Raw genomic sequence first — 19119 nt, 5'->3', positions numbered from 1 at the left:
GCATCCAAATCACATCAAAGTCACACCCAAGTCACATCAAATTCACACCCATCCAAAGTCACATCCAAGTCACACCATCCAAAATCGCATCAAAGTCACACCCCAGTCATACCCATCCAAAGTCGCATCAAAGTCACACCCATCCAAAGTTGCATTCAAGTCACATCACAGTCATACCGAATCAAAGTCACGCCCATCCAAAGTTGCATCAAATTCACATCAAAATCACACCCAAGCAAAGTCGTATAAAAGTCACATCACAGTCATACCCGCCCAAACTTGCATCTAAGACACCCCACACCCATCCAAAGTTGTATCAAAGATACACCACAACCATCCAAAGTCACCCCACACCCATCCAAAGTTGCATCAAAGACACACCACACCCATCCAAAGTCACAAAAAAAGTCACACCCATCCAAAGTTGTATCAAAGTTGCACACATCCAAAGTCACATCAAAGTGGCAACAAAGTCAATACTTTCCTATTGGCAAAAAAACATAAAAAATGCAGCAAAATCACTTGTTGATAAAAATAAATAAATCGCAAAACGCATCAATCCCAACACGCAGAGGAACCTAGCCGTAGCACTACTGACACAGATCCTGCGTTTTCTGTGCGTGCGGTTGCAGCTGCGTGTTCTAGTAGTGCTAATCACCTGCACAAACATGAACCCTGCCTCAAAATGAATGGTGCCTCTCCAAAAACGTGCCACAAATATGCTAAAGGCCAGTTCACACTATAGAAACGCAGTCCAGATGCGTTACAGATGTTTCCACATGCGCGTTTTTGATGTGTTCTGGTGCGTTTTTCATGTGTTCTTCATTTTCACCCTTTTTTATTCAACCTAATTAGAGACATGTGCGTTCCAGTGCATTTTTCATGCGTTTTGGTGTATTCCGATGCATTTTTTACTCGTTTTACCGCATTCCGGTACAGTTCTGTGCAGGAAAAATGCAGCCTGTTCTACTTTTTTCTCTGCAACCAGAACTCACTGGAACTGCAAGCATTGATGTGAACTATGACATTTACAACCATATCACCTACTTTCTGTGCGTTTTGGATGCAGAAAAAAAGCTACTGAAACGCATGTAGTGTGAACTGGCCCTTAACCTCTTCCCTAATGTGCTATAGCCAAAAGACGGCTACAGCGCGGTTGTCTAGTTCTGGGAGGACGTCCACGGACGTCATTCCAGAACACGCCCGACGCCGCCGAAAATCACTGTGATCTACAAACACAGCTGATCACGTTATATGGTACACAGCCAATCACAGCGGCCTTTTACCACGTGCTCAGCTGTGTCCAATGACATAGCAGATCACCGGGTAAATACAGTTGCTGGTTATCGGCAGCACTTTTCTCATACTGTCGCAGAGTGAGGAAAGTACTGCTGATAACCGACAATTGTCAGAAAAGTGACCGGCACTGATGATCAGTGCACAGCAGTGCCGCCCACCTGTGCCCATCAGTGATGCACACCTGGACCCAGCAGTACCGCCCACCTGTGCCCATCAGTGATGCACACCTGGACCCATCAGTGCTGCCCACGTGCCCAGCAGTGATGCACACCTGGACCCAGCAGTGCCGCCCACCTGTGCCCATCAGTGATGCACACCTGTGCCCATCAGTGATGCACACCTGGACCCAGCAGTGCCACCCACCTGCGCCCATCAGTGATGCACACCTGGACCCATCAGTGATGCACACCTGGACCCATCAGTGCCGCCTACCTGCGCCCAGCAGTGTCACCCACCTGCACCCAGCAGTGCCGCCCACCTGTGCGCATCAGTGATGCACACCTGGACCCAGCAGTGCCGCCCACCTGCACCCAGCAGTGCCGCCCACCTGTCCCTAGCAGTGCCGCCCACCTGTGCCCATCAGTGATGCACTCCTGGACCCAGCAGTGCCGCCCACCTGTGCCCAGCAGTGCCGCCCACCTGTGCCTAGCAGTGCCGCCCACCTGCGCCCAGCAGTGCCGCCCACATGCGCCCAGCAGTGCCGCCCACATGCGCCCAGCAGTGCCACCCACCTGCGCCCATCAGTGATGCACTCCTGGACCCAGCAGTGCCGCCCACCTGCGCCCAGCAGTGCCGCCCACCTGTGCCCATCAGTGATGCACACCTGGACCCAGCAGTGCCGCCCACCTGCGCCCAGCAGTGCCGCCCACCTGTGCCCAGCAGTGATGCATACCTGGACCCAGCAGTGCCGCCCACTTGTGCCCATCAGTGCCGCCCACCTGCGCCCATCAGTGCCGCCCACCTGCGCCCATCAGTGCCGCCCAGCAGTGCTGCCTATCCGTGCCATGTCATCAGTGCCTATCAGTGCTGCCTATCCGTGCCATGTCATCATTGCCCATCGGTAGTGCCTATCAGTGCAGCCTCATCAACGCACATCAATGAAGGAGAAAAATTACCCATTTGCTAAATTTTATAATAGAAACGAAGAAAACCTTTTTTTTTTCAAATTATTTACTCTTTTTTTGTTTATAGTGCAAAAAATAAAACAGTGGCGATTAAATACCACCAAAATAAAGCTCTATTTATGTGAAAAAAAAATGATAAAAATGTCATATGGGTACAGCGTCGCATGACCGCGCAATTGTCAAAGTGCGAATGTGCTGAAAGCTGAAAACTGACCTCGGCAGGAAGGGGGTATAAGTGCCCGGTAGGCAAGTGGTTAAAGAGCACGTGTTGTGCTGCGTTCTGCCTACGCCCAGGGTGTGAAGGGGGCAAATTGTAGGCTGCCTGGAAGAAGTGTGAGTGAATACGGTAATGTATGAGCTCCAGTAGTAGCAGGATTACGGCGCTCTGTATGCAGCGATCTCCCTGAGCCGTGCCATCCGCTCCCCTCCACACACTGGTCACACAGGCCGCTCTGCTCACATGTATGCAGGCGCTGGAGAGAAGGTAGCGGTATGACACAAGCGGCACGTCTCATACACACGCCCACTGCAGAGAAATGGCCTGTCGTCAGCCGCCGCACTGACTGCTCTGTACTGCAGCGGGTGACAGACAGGGTCGAGGCCCCCATTGATAAGAAGCGGAATCATGCATTGTACACACCGAGCAGGAGGCCATCCATGTCAAAGATGATGTGTGTGACCGGCCGGGGACTGCAAGCCATGCTGGATCCTCACTCCTCTACCAGGAAATGAATGGGCAGCCCGGACACACCTCAAGGACGACCATAATCTAACCCTGGGATCTGCAACCCACAGCCAGCCACAGTCATACATCACCCGCCGCTGGCTGCTGCCGCTGCTGCTTCCTCCTCCTGTCTACCTGAGAATACAAATGATCGGAGAGGAGAAGAAATCCCCGCTTAATTTAATCATTCCCTAGCAGAGAACAGCACAGCCACAAAGTGACTTCATTACAGAGGCTGGCACATAAATAAAGCACCAGGAAAATAAGCTGTGGGCTTAAACAGAAAAAGAAATGGTGGAAACATCACTCCAGAGAGAACACAGCGATAAATGAAAGTAGAACTGATGGAAAAAAACTTTTTTTTTCGTTTTGTCTAGAATAAGGAAGGTTTAGAACTATTTTGTCATCTGTGGCTCACTGGAGAGATTTCCCTTTACTTCCTGTCTCATAGACACAACAGGAAGTGAGAGGAAACTCCTGTTTGTCACTATGGATGAGATCCATAATGTTCAGGCACACATCTGAACCTGCCAAGAAGCTGTCAAAGCAGACAGACAGTCAGAGAGGTACAGTGCCATGAAAGAGTATTCATCTTTGTTTGAACCCACCTGAGCTGTCAGCTTTGACAAGAAGCTGTCAAAGCTTACAGCCAATCATAGGTGTCAGAGGCGTTCCCTGCTCCTATGTGACACTAGGCATACAGTGCCTTGAAAAAGTATTCATACCCCTTGAAAAGTTCCACATTTTGTCATGTTACAACCAAAAATGTAAATGTATTTTATTGGGATTTTATGTGATAGACCAACACAAAGTGGTACATAAATGTGAAGTGGAAGGAAAGTGATAAATGGTTTTTAAAAGTTTTTACAAATAAATATCTGAAAAGTGTGGCAAGCATTTGTATTCAGCCCCCTTTACTCTGATACCCCTAACTAAAATCTAGTGGAACCAATTGCCTTCAGATAGAGTCTACCTGTGTGTATTTTTTTTTTTAAATCAGAAATTAAGCTTATTAATGTTGAAGTCATACAAATCTCAAAATGACAAAGCATATACAGAATGGTAACAAAGAATCATTAACAAACTGAACAACATAAAAAAGAAAACCTTCCAGTACTATTAGTTAGTCAAGAAATCCCAAGAGTTTCTGCAACATTACAGAGATAACATGTTACAATGCAATCAGATGTCATTTTTTTCACATCGAGGACAACAGCAGTATCCCCACAACAGTAGACTCGCAAGAAACAGCACCCCACCCCCCATCAGGGAATGCAGGAGACGCATAGGTTAGCTTTGAAAAAGTGATAATCAAACTACAATTAAAAGTAATTACAACAGCCTATGCATGATTAGATCAAAAGGAGCTGAACCTGGAGTGGCCAACCAAGCCTCCCAAAGTTTCTCAAATTTACCCGAACATCCACTATGGTGGTAAATTAAAAGATCATATTATTATTATTATTATACAGTATTTATAAAGCGCCAATAGTTCGCTCAGCGCTGTACATTACATATCGTAAAATAAGTCCCATATTTTGCTTCCAGTCAGCAACAGTGGGAGGAGTATCCAAGGTCCAGCGCGTCAGAAGTGCCTTGAGCAAGGAACAAGGTCTTGGAAAGGGCCTCTATTATAAATGTATCCTGTGTTACCGAATCTAAAATACCCAAAAGGCACTGCTTAGGATCCAGAATTAAATCTGAAACATCAAATTAAGGGTCGTTACCAACTCCTCCCAATACCTATGAAGTTTTGGATATCTCCACAACATATGTATCAGATCCCCATGGTCCCTCTTGCATCTGCCACATAGGGGGTCCTGACGTAGCCCCATCTTGTACAATTTTGCAGGAGTGTAATGAACCCTAAGTAGAATATACAATTGAGAAATGCGATGGGAAACAGGAAATGCAAGGCAGCCTCCCACTGGTCATCCTCAAAAGTCCCAACATCTCGTTCCCATTGCCCCCCAGCCCTACTTGGGTGTTTTTCCAAATAGCTTGTCAAAAACATGCTATAGCAACAAAAGATGATCCCCCTGGTCACCGTAGCAGACTGTAAGTAATTAAAAATAGGGCCGATGGGCCCTAAGCAGTAACTGCACATAGTAAAATAGCATTGTGGATGGTAGTTTATACCTAGACTGCAATACATGAAAGGAGAGAAGCTGACCATTGCTAAATATATGCTTCAAGTGAGTGATGCCACAAGCTTTCCTTTTAGCAATATAATGTAATTTGGCTAATTCTGGTATTGTCGCATTGTTCCATATGGGACTATAGACTGTATGGCCCATAATCTGTTGCAACTGCTTAACCTTAAGCCAATTTTTTTGCATTAGGCGATATGTAGGGAATGATTTATTAGGTTTCCAAAAAGATTGAGCCTCAAGACCCTCAGGCAAGGAGCCAGAAGCAGTGCAATGCAACATCACTTTTAGAGTAGAGTCTTCAATCGGAGCTGGGTCAACACCTCCCTCTGCAATACCTTTATGAAAATGCTGCAGCTGACTAGCAAGGAAGTACAACCATGGGTTAGGCAAAGCTATCCCCCCTCTATCCTTGCGACGCTGCAATTGTTCCAGCCAAGGTCAGAGGGAGGGGGGTGGCGGCTGTGGCTATGGGAACATGTTACATGTTCCACCCTAAAAATGGGTAAAACATGTTCTCATAGGTGAACTTGTCCTTTAATTTAAAGCGGTCCCATCCGTTGCCAAGGCCGAGACATCTTCTGCTATATGTCAGTCTTTGGCCATCTTCACTGGTCATTCTAGGATGAGGTCGCGCATGCGCATGAATCAGGCTAGGTTCACACCTGTGCGGACTGCGATTTGCATGGGCACAAGAGCTCATTCTTTTGAATAGGCTGCTGTGCCCTGGGACACACAGGAAAGAAGCCCCTGCACTATTTTTTAAATTGCAGCCAGCACAGGAACTGAGGTTCCCAGCAAGGTACGGCCATTTATGTACCGCCTGAAGCCTGACTGAAAAATCCCTAATGGCATGCTGCCTACACTGGAAATCACACCAGCATTGGGGGCCACTCTGTACTTTTGGTTCCCATGTGGGCTGTGATTCCAGAAATTGTATAGGGACCTTTTCCCTGTGTTTCATGAGGCACAGCAGCCCATTCAAATGCATGGACTGCCATGTCCACGTAAACCATGGATCACAGGGCCATATGAACCTAGCCTTAAAGCAGAAATAAAAATGTAACTTGTTTAAAACAGAGCAGACAGATCTTTATTGCAGAATAAATCTGTTAGGTTATAGAACTAAAAAGTTTATACATGAAAAGGGACGCCAACCTGACATCCACAATAAAGTCAAGAGAAACCGCCTCTGTAGTGTAACTACTGCATGAAAAACCAAAATTAAAGGACGGTGCTACTCCTAAAATGAATAATACCAATGACCTCCTAAAAAAATTACCAAAAAATAACAGTGAAAAATAATGCAAATTATCTGATTCAAATAATCAAAAAATATCCACAATCATAAAACGTCCATACAATGACTCCACAAAGAACCCGTGCACTGTGTTCTCAAATACCAATGGTGAGTATTTGTTCCAATGGCCAAATCCCCTGGGGTAAGAATACAACTTACCACATTCTTATAATCAGTAATGCAGGCCATAGACGGGCCATTTATCGGCTGAATTGTCGGCCGATAAACGAAAAATCGGTCGGTGCCGTTGCCAATGCTGCCACCAATGCTCAGGAAAGAATGGGACAAGAAACCAGTTTGACAGAGACAGGGGAGCACACCATACAATGTGACAGCAATACAATACATTATGTTTTTATTTGGATACCAATGGATACATTTGTTGCAACCGCAAGACTTTTTCATATAAAATATAATAGCGTACATTCCATAGCAGAGTATAGAGCAGTCACAGGGCAGGCAAAGGCCACGACTGGGAATGGTGCACTGAATTAACTCCTCCTCTTTTTTATCGGTAAAACGATCGGCCGATTTTCCCATCATTTCCGGGAAGATTGGGCGATCGTCGAAATCGGCCGCAAATTTTTCAACATGACTAATAAAAAAACTGCAAAAAAACAGAAAAACGGCCGACCAATTAACCCACTAACAGTGCGAAAAAATCTTTTTTTCGGCCGATTTTTGACCCGTCTATGGCCGGCATAAGCCTATCACACTTCTCAATTGCAACCATCACCAAGAAAGAGGAAATGGAGCTGGTAACATCACAGTCATCTCATGAATAATCTCTCATAGACAGGACATGACACACATACACTCAGAGAGAAGAACTTCCATAGTATATTATGCTTATCTCATTAGAAAGGAGAAAACAGTAAAAGCAATTGGACTCACATTTGATTGTGACTGACCAACACTATCACAAAAGTGTAGGGAAGGATCAAACACTAAGCATCGCCGCTCGCAATCTCTGAGCTGGCGTGCGTTCCATGGACAGGAACCAATTTGCCGGAAGTGACGTAGACAAGAACTGGAAATGATAATGACCAGGCCTCAATGCATTTTGCGGAATCGCGTCATTGGATTATAAGGATCTGGTTTATAAAGCCGGACATACGCGGGTCGAATTCCGAAATAATTTTCATTCGAAAATCTTTTCTAAGAATTTTCATGCGAATTTCGCACCATTAGTGGGTCACAGAAATGGCCAAATGGTGTGACCATTGAATTTGAGTGATCGGGCAAGTTGAAAATTTTTTGAAAAACAAACGAATTTCAAATCAATGATGGGAGAATCGTGCAAAAAATATAAAGCTGTGATCTGGAAAGAAAAGAAAATTCTTGGCCATGAAAATTCTTTTCTGTAGCAACATGAGGATAAATTGAAGACTTGGTTGGTTGAATTCAATTAATGGTAGCACCATCTAATTACAAAACACACAAAATTTCTGATTTTCTAAAGAACATTTGTCGGAATTCGACCCATGTATGGCCTGCATAAGGATCTGGTAAGTTTTTAATCCTATCCCACATGGTGGATCACGAGATTTGGCCATTGGAAGGAATACTCACCATTGGTTTTTGGGAACACGGTGCACGGGTTCTTTGTGGAGTCATTGGCGGAGATATACTAAAAACTGATGTACTCAGAATCTGGTGCAGTTGTACATGGTAGCCAATCAGTTTCTAACTTCAGCTTCAATTCAGCTTTGACAATAAAACCTGGATGCTGATTGGTTTCTTTGCAGAGCTGCACCAAATATTGCACCGTGCAGTTTTAGTAAATAATCCCCATTGCATGGACACTTTATGAATATGGTAAGGTTTTGATTATTTGAATCAGATAATATGCATTGATAATTTTTATCAGATATTCTTTGGTAATTATTTGTTTAGGAGATCATTGGTATCACTTATTTTAGAAGTAGCACCTTCCTTTATTTTTGGTTTTTCATACATAGGTTATACAACTGCTGGATGGTGCACAGTCAAATAAAGTACGTTGTAATCAAGCCCTTTTTGTAAAAGTCTTTGGGTACAGTTTTAGTGACTGGTCATATCTTTTAGTTGTGCAAGAATTATGTAACTACACAGCCCAACCTGTGTAGCTTAGGGCTTGCTTAGAATATTTTGATCTCTGGCATAATACACAATTAACGTATTGTAATGAATCTGCACTGTGATAACACGTGTGGCTGCTAGCAAACAAAGTTTGATACACCCAAACCTAAAATCTTACAATATCATGAAATGAGGCATTGCCAGTGAAAATAACAAAAACATAAATAAATAAATAAATACATAAATAAATAAACACTGTTCTATGTTCCAAATGTGAAGTAAGTCTCTCTTAACCACTTGCCCTCCAGAGGATTTACCCCCCTTCCTGACCAGGCCATTTTTAGCGATACGGTGCTGCGTTAATTTAACTGACAATTGCGCTTTCATGCAACACTGCTCCCAAATACAATTGATGTCCTTTTTTCCCACAAACAGAGCTTTTTTCAGTGGTATTTGATCGCCTCTGCATTTTTATTTTTTTGTGTCATAAACAAAAAAAGACCGACAATTTTGAGAAAAAAAATGTATTTTTTACTTTTATTAATGATGTCCAGTAAAAAATGAAAAAAATCAAATTTCATCATAAATTTAGACCAAAATGTATTCTGCTACATTTCTTTGCTAAAAAAATCCCAATACGTGTAAATTAATTGGTTTACATGAAAGTTATAGCGTCTAAAAATGGCGGTATATATACTGGAATTTTTTTGTATACTAGTAATGGCGGCGAGCAGCGACTTATCGCGGCACTGCTCCTAATACAGTGATCAGTACTAATAAAAAGCACTGGCACTGTACTAATGACCCTGATCAATAAGGGGTTAACATCTGGAGTGATCAAAGGGTTAACTGTGTGCTGTGTGTGTGTGTTTTACTGTGTAAACACATTGCTTTGTATTGTTCTGTTATGCAAAGCAATACAAAGCAGTGTGCAGGAGCTTACAGGGGAGAGATCAATATTGTTTACATACAGACCTCTCTCCCTTCAGTGATACTTGGTGATGGCTGGGTGCTGGCGGGGAATCACCGGCTGGGACACAGTGATTGACAGCTGAGACAGTTATCGGCAGTGGGGGTAGGGTGCACACGCCCCCTACCCAGAAATGCAAAATCACATATACAGTTGCAAGAAAAAGTATGTGAACCCCTTGGGATTACGTGGAGTTTTGCATGAATTGGGCATAAAATGTGCTCTGAACGTCATCTAAGTCACAACAATAGAAGAACACAGTCTGCTGAACATAATACTACACAAACATTAGATGTTGCCATGGTTTAATTGCACATAACATGTAAACATTCACAGTGCAGGGAGGAAAAAGTATGTGAGGCCCTAGCTTAATGACTTCTCCCAGAGCACATTGGAGCCAAGAGTGAGCCAACCTTGACTCCAATCAGTCTGATGATATTGGATGTGTTGCTGACAGCTGTCCTTCCTTAAAAAACACACACCTGTTTTGGGATTACTGGTTTCAAGAAGCACTGTCTGATGTGAACCATGCCTCACAGAAAAGAGCTCTCAGAAGACCTACGATCAAGAATTGTTGACTTGCATGAAGCTGGAAAGGGTTACAAAAGTATCTCCAAAAGCCTTGATGTTCATGTGTCCATGCTAAGACAGACTGTCTACAAATGGAATAAGTTTATCACTGTTGCTACTCTCCCTAGGCATGGTCGTCCTGTAAAAATGACTGCAAGAGCACAGCGCAGAATGCTGCATGAGGTAAAGAAGAATCCCAGAGTGTCAGCTAAAGACCTACAGAAATCTCTGGCACATGCTAACATTTTTGTTGACACATCTACAATAAAGAAAACATTAAACAAGAATGGAGTTCATGGGAGGACACCACGGAGGAAGCCATTGCTGTCCAAAAAGAAGATTTCAGCACGTTGGAAGTTTGCAAAAGAGCACCTGGATGTTCCACAGCACTACTGGCAAAATATACTGTGGACAGATGAAACCAAGATTGAGTTGTTTGGGAAGAACACACAACACTGTGTGGAGAAAAAAAGGCCCAGCACACCAACATCAAAACCTCATCCCCACTGTAAAACATGGCGGAGGGAGCATCATGGTTTGGGGCTGCTTTGCTGCCTCAGGACCTGGACGGATTGTTGTCATTGATGGGAAAATGAATTCCAGAGTTTATCAAGACATTTTGCAGGAAAACGTACGACCATCTGTCCGCCAACTGAAGCTCCGCAGAGGATGGGTGAGGCAACAGGACAATGACCCAAAGCATACAAGTAATTCAACAAAACAATGGCTGCAACAGCACAGAATACTCCTTCTGGAGTGGCCCAGTCAGAGTCCTGACCTCAACCCGATTGAAATGCTGTGGCATGACCTTAAGAGAGCGATTCACACCAGACATCCCAAGAATATTGCTACACTGAAACAGTTTTGTGAAGAGGAGTGGTCCAAAATGACTCCAGATCGTTGTGCAGGTCTAATCTGCAACTACAGGAAATGTTTGGTTGAGGTTATTGCTGCCAAAGGAGGGACAACCAGTTATTAAGTCCAAAGGTTCACATACTTTTTCCTCCCTGCACTGTGAATGTTTACATGTTATGTGCAATTAAACCATTTCAACATCTAATGTTTGTGTAGTATTATGTTCAGCAGACTGCGTTCTTCTATTGTTGTGACTTAGATGACGTTCAGAGCACATTTTATGCCCAATTCATGCAGAACGCCACGGAATCCCAAGGGGTTCACATACTTTTTCTTGCAACTGTATATATATACAGTTGTGTTCAAAATAATAGCAGTCAGACATCACTTACCTAATCAATCAATGTTTTTGGTAGAAATGATATTTCTACATGGCAAATAATTTACTAGCAGGTGTAGTAGAGTAATAGAAATCCAACAGACCCAACAGTCATGACATGCATGCTGCTGATTCTGTGTAATTGAATCAATAATTGAAAGGGGCATGTTCAAAATAATAGCAGTGTGGAGTTCTATTAGTGAGGTCATTCACTCTTTGAAAAACAGGTGGCAATTATTGCCCTTATTTAAGGAAGGAAGGCAGCAAATGTTGTACATGCTGGTTACAGTGCATTTCTCTCTGAAATTCTGAGGAAAATGGGTCGTTCCAGACATTGTTCAGAAGAACAGCGTACCTTGATTAAAAAGTTGATTGGAGAAGGGAAACATATAAAGAAGTGCAGAATATAATAGGCTTCTCAGCTAAAATTATCGCAAATGCTTTAAAATGGCAATCAAAACATGAAAGACGTGGAAGAAAGCGAAAAACTACCATTCGAATGGATAGAAGAATAGCCAACATGGCAAGGACTCAGCCAACAATCAGCTCCAGGAAGATCAAAGAAGGTCTAAAGTTACCTGTGAGTACTGTTACAATTAGAAGACGCCTATGTGAAGCCAAGCTATCTGCAAGAAGCCCCCGCAAACTCCCACTGTTGAAAAAAAGACATGTGCTAAAGAGGTTACAATTTGCCAAAGAGCACATTGACTGGCCTAAAGAGAAATGGCGCAACATTTTGTGGACTGATGAAAGTAAGATTGTTCTTTTTGGGTCTAGTGGCCGAAGACAGTTTGTCAGACGACCCCCAAACACTGAATTCAAGCCACAGTACACTGTGAAGACAGTGAAGCATGGTTGTGCAAGCATCATGATATGGGGATGTTTCTCATACTATGGTGTTGGGCCTATTTATCGCATACCAGGGATCATGGACCAGTTTGAATACATCAGAATACTGGAAGAGGTCATGCTGCCTTATGCTGAAGAGGAAATGCCCTTGAAATGGGTGTTCCAACAAGACAACGACCCCAAACACACCAGTAAACGTGCAACATCTTGGTTCCAGACCAACAAGATTGACGTTATGGAGTGGCCAGCCCAATCCCCGGATCTTAATCCAATAGAAAACTTGTGGGGTGACATCAAAAATGCAGTTTCTGAGGCAAAACCAAGAAATAGAGAAGAACTGTGGAATGTAGTCCAATCATCCTGGGCTGGAATACCTGTTCACAGGTGCCAGAAGTTGGCTGACTCCATGCAACACAGATGTGCAGCAGTTCTCAGAAACAGTGCTTATACAACTAAATATTCATTAAGTGATTCAAAGGAAAGCAAAATCTTCAAACATTTTTCAGTTTATATAGTGAATGTTTGAGTTTGTAAAGAGGAATACAAACACTGCTATTTTTTTGAACGGTCTAATATTCACTTTTCTTCAATTTTTTTTAGAGGAGCAACACAAATTTGATATATTTTTCTTTATGTTTTGATTTGGAATAGAATGTGTAGTGTTCCCAATGCATTTGTGTGTATGGAAATAAAAGCTATTAGAAGGATTTTGAGCTTTATTCACTTTTTTCAACACACTGCTATTATTTTGAACACAACTGTATATACAGTGGGGATTATTATGTATTAATGTGCATAAAGAAGCCAGGGAAAGATGGAGAAATCTCCAAAAGGCATCAAATTACAGATTAGACATTCTTATAATATGTCAACAAAAGTTAGATTTTATTTCCATCATTTACACTTTCAAAATAACAGAAAACAAAAAAATGGCGTCTGCAAAAGGGCACCCTGCAGAGTTAATATCTTGTACTGCCCCCTTTGGCAAGTATCACAGCTTGTAAACGCTTTTTGTAGCCAGCCAAGAGTCTTTCAATTCTTGTTTGAGGTATCTTTGCCCATTCTTCCTTACAAAAGTCTTCCAGTTCTTTGAGATTTCTGGGCTGTCTGTCACGCACTGCTCTTTTAAGGTCTATCCATAGATTTTCAATTATGTTGAGGTCAGGAGATTGTGAAGGCCATGGCAAAACCTTCAGTTTACGCCTCTTGATGTAATCCCCCGTGGATTTCGAGGTGTGTTTAGGATCATTATCCATTTGTAGAAGCCATCCTCTCTTTAACTTCAGCTTTTTCACAGATGGCATCAAGTTACCATCCAAAATTTGCTGAAATTTTATTGAATCCATTTTTCCTTCTACTCGTGAGATGTTCCCTGTGCCACTGGCTGCAACACAACCCCAAAGCATGATTGATGCAACCCCATGCTTAACAGTTGGACAGAGGTTCTTTTCATTAAATTCTGTGCCCCTTCTTCTCCAAACGTACCTTTGCTCATTCCGGCCAAAAAGTTCAATTTTAACCTCATCGGTCCACAGAACTTGTTTCCAAAATGCATCAGGCTTGTCTATATGTTCATTTGCAAAGTTCAAACGATGATTTTTGTGGTGAGGACGTAGAAGAGGTTTTCTTCTGATGACTCTTCCATGAAGACCATATTTGTACAAGTATCTCTTTATAGTGGAATAGTGTACCACAACTCCAGTGTCTGCCAGATCTTTCTGAAGGGATCGTGCAGTCAAACGTAGGTTTTGAATTGTTTTTCTCACAATCCTGCGAGCTGTTCTGTCTGATATTTTTCTTGGTCTTCCAGATCTTGCTTTAACTTCCACTGTTCCTGATGACTGCCATTTCTTAATTACATTCCGAACAGAGGATATTGACATCTGAAAACGCTTTGCTATCTTCTTATAGCCTTCTCCAGCTTTGTGAGCGTCAACTATTTTCAGTTTCAGTTTTCTAGACAACTGCTTAGAAGAACCCATGGTGCTGATTGTTGGGGCAAGGTCAGATGAGTCTGGGCATTTAAAACCTTTGAGATTGACATCACCTGGTCTGCCCAGACGATGATTGAGAACAATCCATGACACTGGCATGTCTCAGCTTTGCAAAGGGGCAGTGCATGCTATACATTCTGCAGGGTGCCCAAACTTTTGCAGACGCCATTTTTTTGTTTTCTGTTATTTTGAAAGTGTAAATGATGGAAATAAAATCTAACTTTTGTTGACATATTATAAGAATGTCTAATCTGTAATTTGATGCCTTTTGGAGATTTTTCCATCTTTCCTTGGCTTCGTTATGCACAATAATACAAATTTTTAGCTGCGGTGCCCAAACTTTCGATCCCCACTGTATACGTGATTTTGCGCAGTCCTGCCGCCATGTAGCAGTATTTCTGCTATAGGGCAGTGGGCAAGCGGTTAAATCAAAATCCATAGATACTCAGATAAAAAAGATCTTCTGCATTGACTAGTTTTGTCTAAACGGACAATCTCCTTACACTGCAAGGAACTGCTGGATACTGGTAGACCTTTATTATCTGAGTATCTATGGACTTTGATTTATGAGAGACTTCACATTTGGCACATGAATACTGTTTATTGATTTATTTGTTTGTTTTTGTTATATTCACTGACGCTGCATCATTTCATGATATCATATTAACAATGGCCACCACTGAAGGTGAAAATCCCAATCCTATACAGCTCCAGCAGATTCCTGGTAAAGACTGCAATCTTGATCTATCACAAAGAAAAAAAGCAGTAAATAGGACTCATATGTGTGTATTATACAGTATAGATTGCATGCTTTACAGCAGCCTTTCTCAACCAGGGTGCCCAGATGCCCTGAGGTGCCTTTAGGTTTCTTCAGGGGTGCCTTGTCAAAATGTATACAAATTGCCCAAAACTTGTATATAAGCCAGCGGGTGGAACAAGCCTGCCTTTTAGTTACACAAAGCTACAGATTTTCATTGTGCACCATTATGACCTTCTAGCCACCGGCGTCCTGACAACCAATGACATCATCAGTTGATAAGGAGTCTGTCAGCTGTCTGCACAGCATTTTAGTCTGACCCTCCCCTGTCCCTCTCCGTCAGTGCTGGGGTCACAGCTCAGTGATGGAAAAAAACTGAGGGAGAAGAGAAACATTGGAATACTAGTCAGTACCAGTGTACAAAACTGTTTGCTTTGGAAGAATAAATCACCTCTAATGTTGGGTGTCCTGCATGTTGGGATGTTGCTGCATTATATAAAACTATTAGAATAGTTTTTCATATTTTATAAAGGGGTGCCTCAAGACTCTCCATAATTTTAAACGGTGTCTCAGGACTGTCCATAATATTAAAGGATGCCTTGACTGAAAAAAGGTTGAGAAACACTGCATTACGGGTTTTACCTGAATTAAAGGTAACTGGTGCTAATAGAAATATGTAGGCTGCCATTGCTGACCTTCTGAAAAGCTGATTGACTGGTTATCTCTAGCCTCAATCATTTCTAAGTAATGGATTCATTACCATTCATCAATAAACAATATATTTGCCAGAAATAATAGAAATATTCAATAGTGGGGCAGCACAGTGGCTAAATGGTTAGCACTTCCGCCTGGCAGCACTAGGGTTGTTGGTTTGAATCCCAACCACGTCACCACCTGCCTGGAGTTTGCATGTTCTCCCTGTGCTTGCGTGGGTTTCCTCTGGCTACTCCGGTTTCCTCCCACATTCCAAAGCATGGTAGGTTAATTGGATCCTGTCTAAATTGGCCCAAGTATGTGTATGTATGAATGTGAGTTAGGGACTTTAGATTGTTAACCCCTTGAAGGTTAGGGACTGATGTGAATGTACAATATATACAGTGGGGATCGAAAGTTTGGGCACCCCAGCTAAAAATTTGTATTAATGTGCATAAAGAAGCCAAAGAAAGATGGAAAAATCTCCAAAATGCATCAAATTACAGATTAGACATTCTTATAATATGTCAGCAAAAGTTAGATTTTATTTCCATCATTTACACTTTCAAAATAACAGAAAACAAAAAAATGGTGTCTGCAAAAGTTTGGGCACCCTGCAGAATTTATAGCATGCACTGCCCCCTTTGCAAAGCTGAGACCTGCCAGTGTCATGGATTGTTCTCAATTGGCTGGCTACAAAAAGCGTTTACAAGCTGTGATACTTGCCAAAGGGGGCAGTACAAGATATTAACTCTGCAGGGTGCCCAAACTTTTGCAGACGCCATTTTTTTGTTTTCTGTTATTTTGAAAGTGTAAATGATGGAAATAAAATCTAACTTTTGTTGACATATTATAAGAATGTCTAATTTGTAATTTGATGCTTTTTGGAGATTTTTCCATCTTTCCTTGGCTTCTTTATGCACATTAATACAAATTTTTAGCTGGGGTACCCAAACTTTCGATCCCCACTGTATGTACTGTAACTGCTGCATAAATTGATGGTGCTATATAAGTTCCTTGAAATAATTTTTGCAGAAGTTTATTAGTTTAGCAGGGCCAAGATTGCAGGGAAAATAGCCCTACTGTAGGGCTCACCTATCTCCATGGCAAGGTCAATATGGTTCAGCTGCCACAATACTGTATTCTTCCTTTACTTTGGTAGCACTGGTAAGCAGCAAGCAACTGTTACATCAGGTATATAGAGACCAAAACAGCTGAATTTAGGATTGGCCTGTCTGCCTCCAATCTGAATCCCTGATGTGCTTACCCTTTGTCAGAGCTGATAGGAAACTTGAAAAAAAAAAAACAATATTCCATCTGCCAGAAAGGGCTAGTAGCCATTTCTGTTGCCAAATGTTGAAAGGGAATTCCAACTCTGTAAAAAGCTGTTACAGAATCACTAAAAGTGGTATTCATCACTTTAAGAAGTACGGTAAAATACCGGTCAGCATTTTTCAAAAAATGTTTTGGCATTCACTAAAGAAAGCTTCTAAAGTACCAGATGGGGTATTTTTCCTAAATATGCAGGGTTTATCTAATGATACCATGCAGTATTTTATTTCATGCCATATCCAGTGGGATAGATACAGTGGAGAAGGATTAGAACCCCTGTCAGTTTTTATTTCTAATAAAGAGGTAAAATGATTTAAACCATAGAAATATGCCAACTCACTAAGTCAGTGGTTCCTGTAGCATATGTTTTAATACAAAAGAGAAAAAGGTGACTAGGACACCAGTCAAAGGGAAGCTGCTTTCACAGGACACGTGGTGTATCAAAAACAACTAAGTTAAGTTAAGCAAATGCTAAATATCTTTACAAATGTCAGATACTGAATGAAAATAGTATAACAAAATCACGCACACAATACTCAAAACACAAAATACAGTGTTATCTTTTTATTGGTGGAAGAAGGGCATTTATATGTGTTTGATTTTTCTATACTATTTTCATTCAATATTTAGGACATTTAGAAATATATTTTGTATTTACTTAAAGTATACCTAAAGTAAAAACTTTTTTATATTATTTTATTTTTTATTTTTTGATAGCATGTTTTTTACTGCTGTCTGTGCCCTCATTATAGATATTAACCCTCTCTATTTGTCCTGTTTACCATTATCAATGAAAGTGAAATTAAAAGAAAATCCCAAATTTTGGGTTGTCCACAGCTAAGTGTTAGAGGGGACATCTTCCAATAGGGACACAGATGGCAAAAAAAAAAAAAATGACAGGGGTTATAACTTTCCTTTACTCTATTCAAAATGAAAAAAAAAGTTTTGCCTTTAGTTACACCTTCAAGTAGCCTTTTTCAACCTGTTCAACACAGAACCCTTGAAATATTTTTCCAATCTCAGGCAACCCCTGCTAAAAATGACCATATCTACAACTCATGATACATTAGTGTGAAGGTCAGTGGGAAAAATGCTCCTTACATTTGTGGTCACTGGGAAGAATTACCCCCCTTATAGATAGCTAAAAAGATCAATGATGTCAGTGGGAACTTGTCAGTGGGAAGCGATCTCTAAAAATAATTGTGAAAAAGTAAGTATCCCCACTACATATATGACATACAGTATATATTCTAACAAAGGATTAGACCATTGTGATATGTATGTACATTGTATTATGTTTGGAGGTTTTTTTTGCAGCAAATGATGTATATGCTTGCATATTTTCGCAAAAAAAGTCTCTAAAAATCTGGCGAAATGACAAGAGAAAATAAGTATATTTTACTACATGTAATGGGGTGGATTTACTAAATGTAATGGGGTTGATTTACTAAAGGCACATAGACTGAGCACTTTGCAAGTGAACTTGCTCCAGAGCTTAGTAAATGAGGGCGTGCTCTGCTGACTTCCATCATTTGCAAGCAAAAATTATTTTTTTTTCCTTGCATGTGATTGGGTATTTTTTTTCTAACATTATGTTTATTAATTTTTAAGAAAGCATAAATCGTACTGACAAAATATGCTTATACATCAACCAGTATACATTAGTAGTCCATCTGAACAATATAAAGTGTTGTATAAATGAGAAATATGCAACAGCAACATAATATTATGTATTGAGGTGGGTGTGATCTGGTACGTGGGGAAGATGGCCACTTAGTACCTGAGCTCCGTGTTCTCTGGAGAGTTTTTGCTGCTTTTCCCAGGCTTCCATGGAACTATGGGCAAAGTAGAGAGATCCCTTCCCTTCACAAATACTCCACATTCACATCTGGGGAGAAATCTCCCAGAGATCTTCTGTAGCCAGCCCACAGACATCCAGGGCCCTCCCCCTCGCCAGTATGGCCTCAGCCTGGTGGCTCGGCTCCACACTCTAAAGCTAAAATGGACACAGGTGATGCTGACAATAGTCAAGCAAGTGCCAAAGATGTCAGATCTGCAATCC

General features: G+C 41.7%; 1 protein-coding gene across 1 annotated transcript in view; it reads right to left on the bottom strand.

Moving 5' to 3' along the window:
• PUDP (pseudouridine 5'-phosphatase) overlaps positions 1-3300 on the bottom strand; it is a 365717-nt gene extending 362417 nt beyond the window's left edge. Inside the window, exon 1 of the mRNA XM_089652896.1 lies at positions 3064-3300. Within this exon, the coding sequence (XP_089509022.1) occupies positions 3064-3124 (61 nt within the window). The 5' untranslated portion in view covers positions 3125-3300. The remainder of the gene's footprint in view (positions 1-3063) is intronic.
• Between the last annotated feature and the right edge of the window lie 15819 nt (positions 3301-19119).

This window comes from Staurois parvus, unplaced genomic scaffold, assembly GCF_062004578.1.
Source record: "Staurois parvus isolate SC_StPar_1 unplaced genomic scaffold, SC_StPar_1.0 ptg000695l, whole genome shotgun sequence".
Classification (NCBI taxonomy): domain Eukaryota; kingdom Metazoa; phylum Chordata; class Amphibia; order Anura; family Ranidae; genus Staurois; species Staurois parvus.
This window is presented reverse-complemented; position numbering and strand designations above follow the sequence as displayed.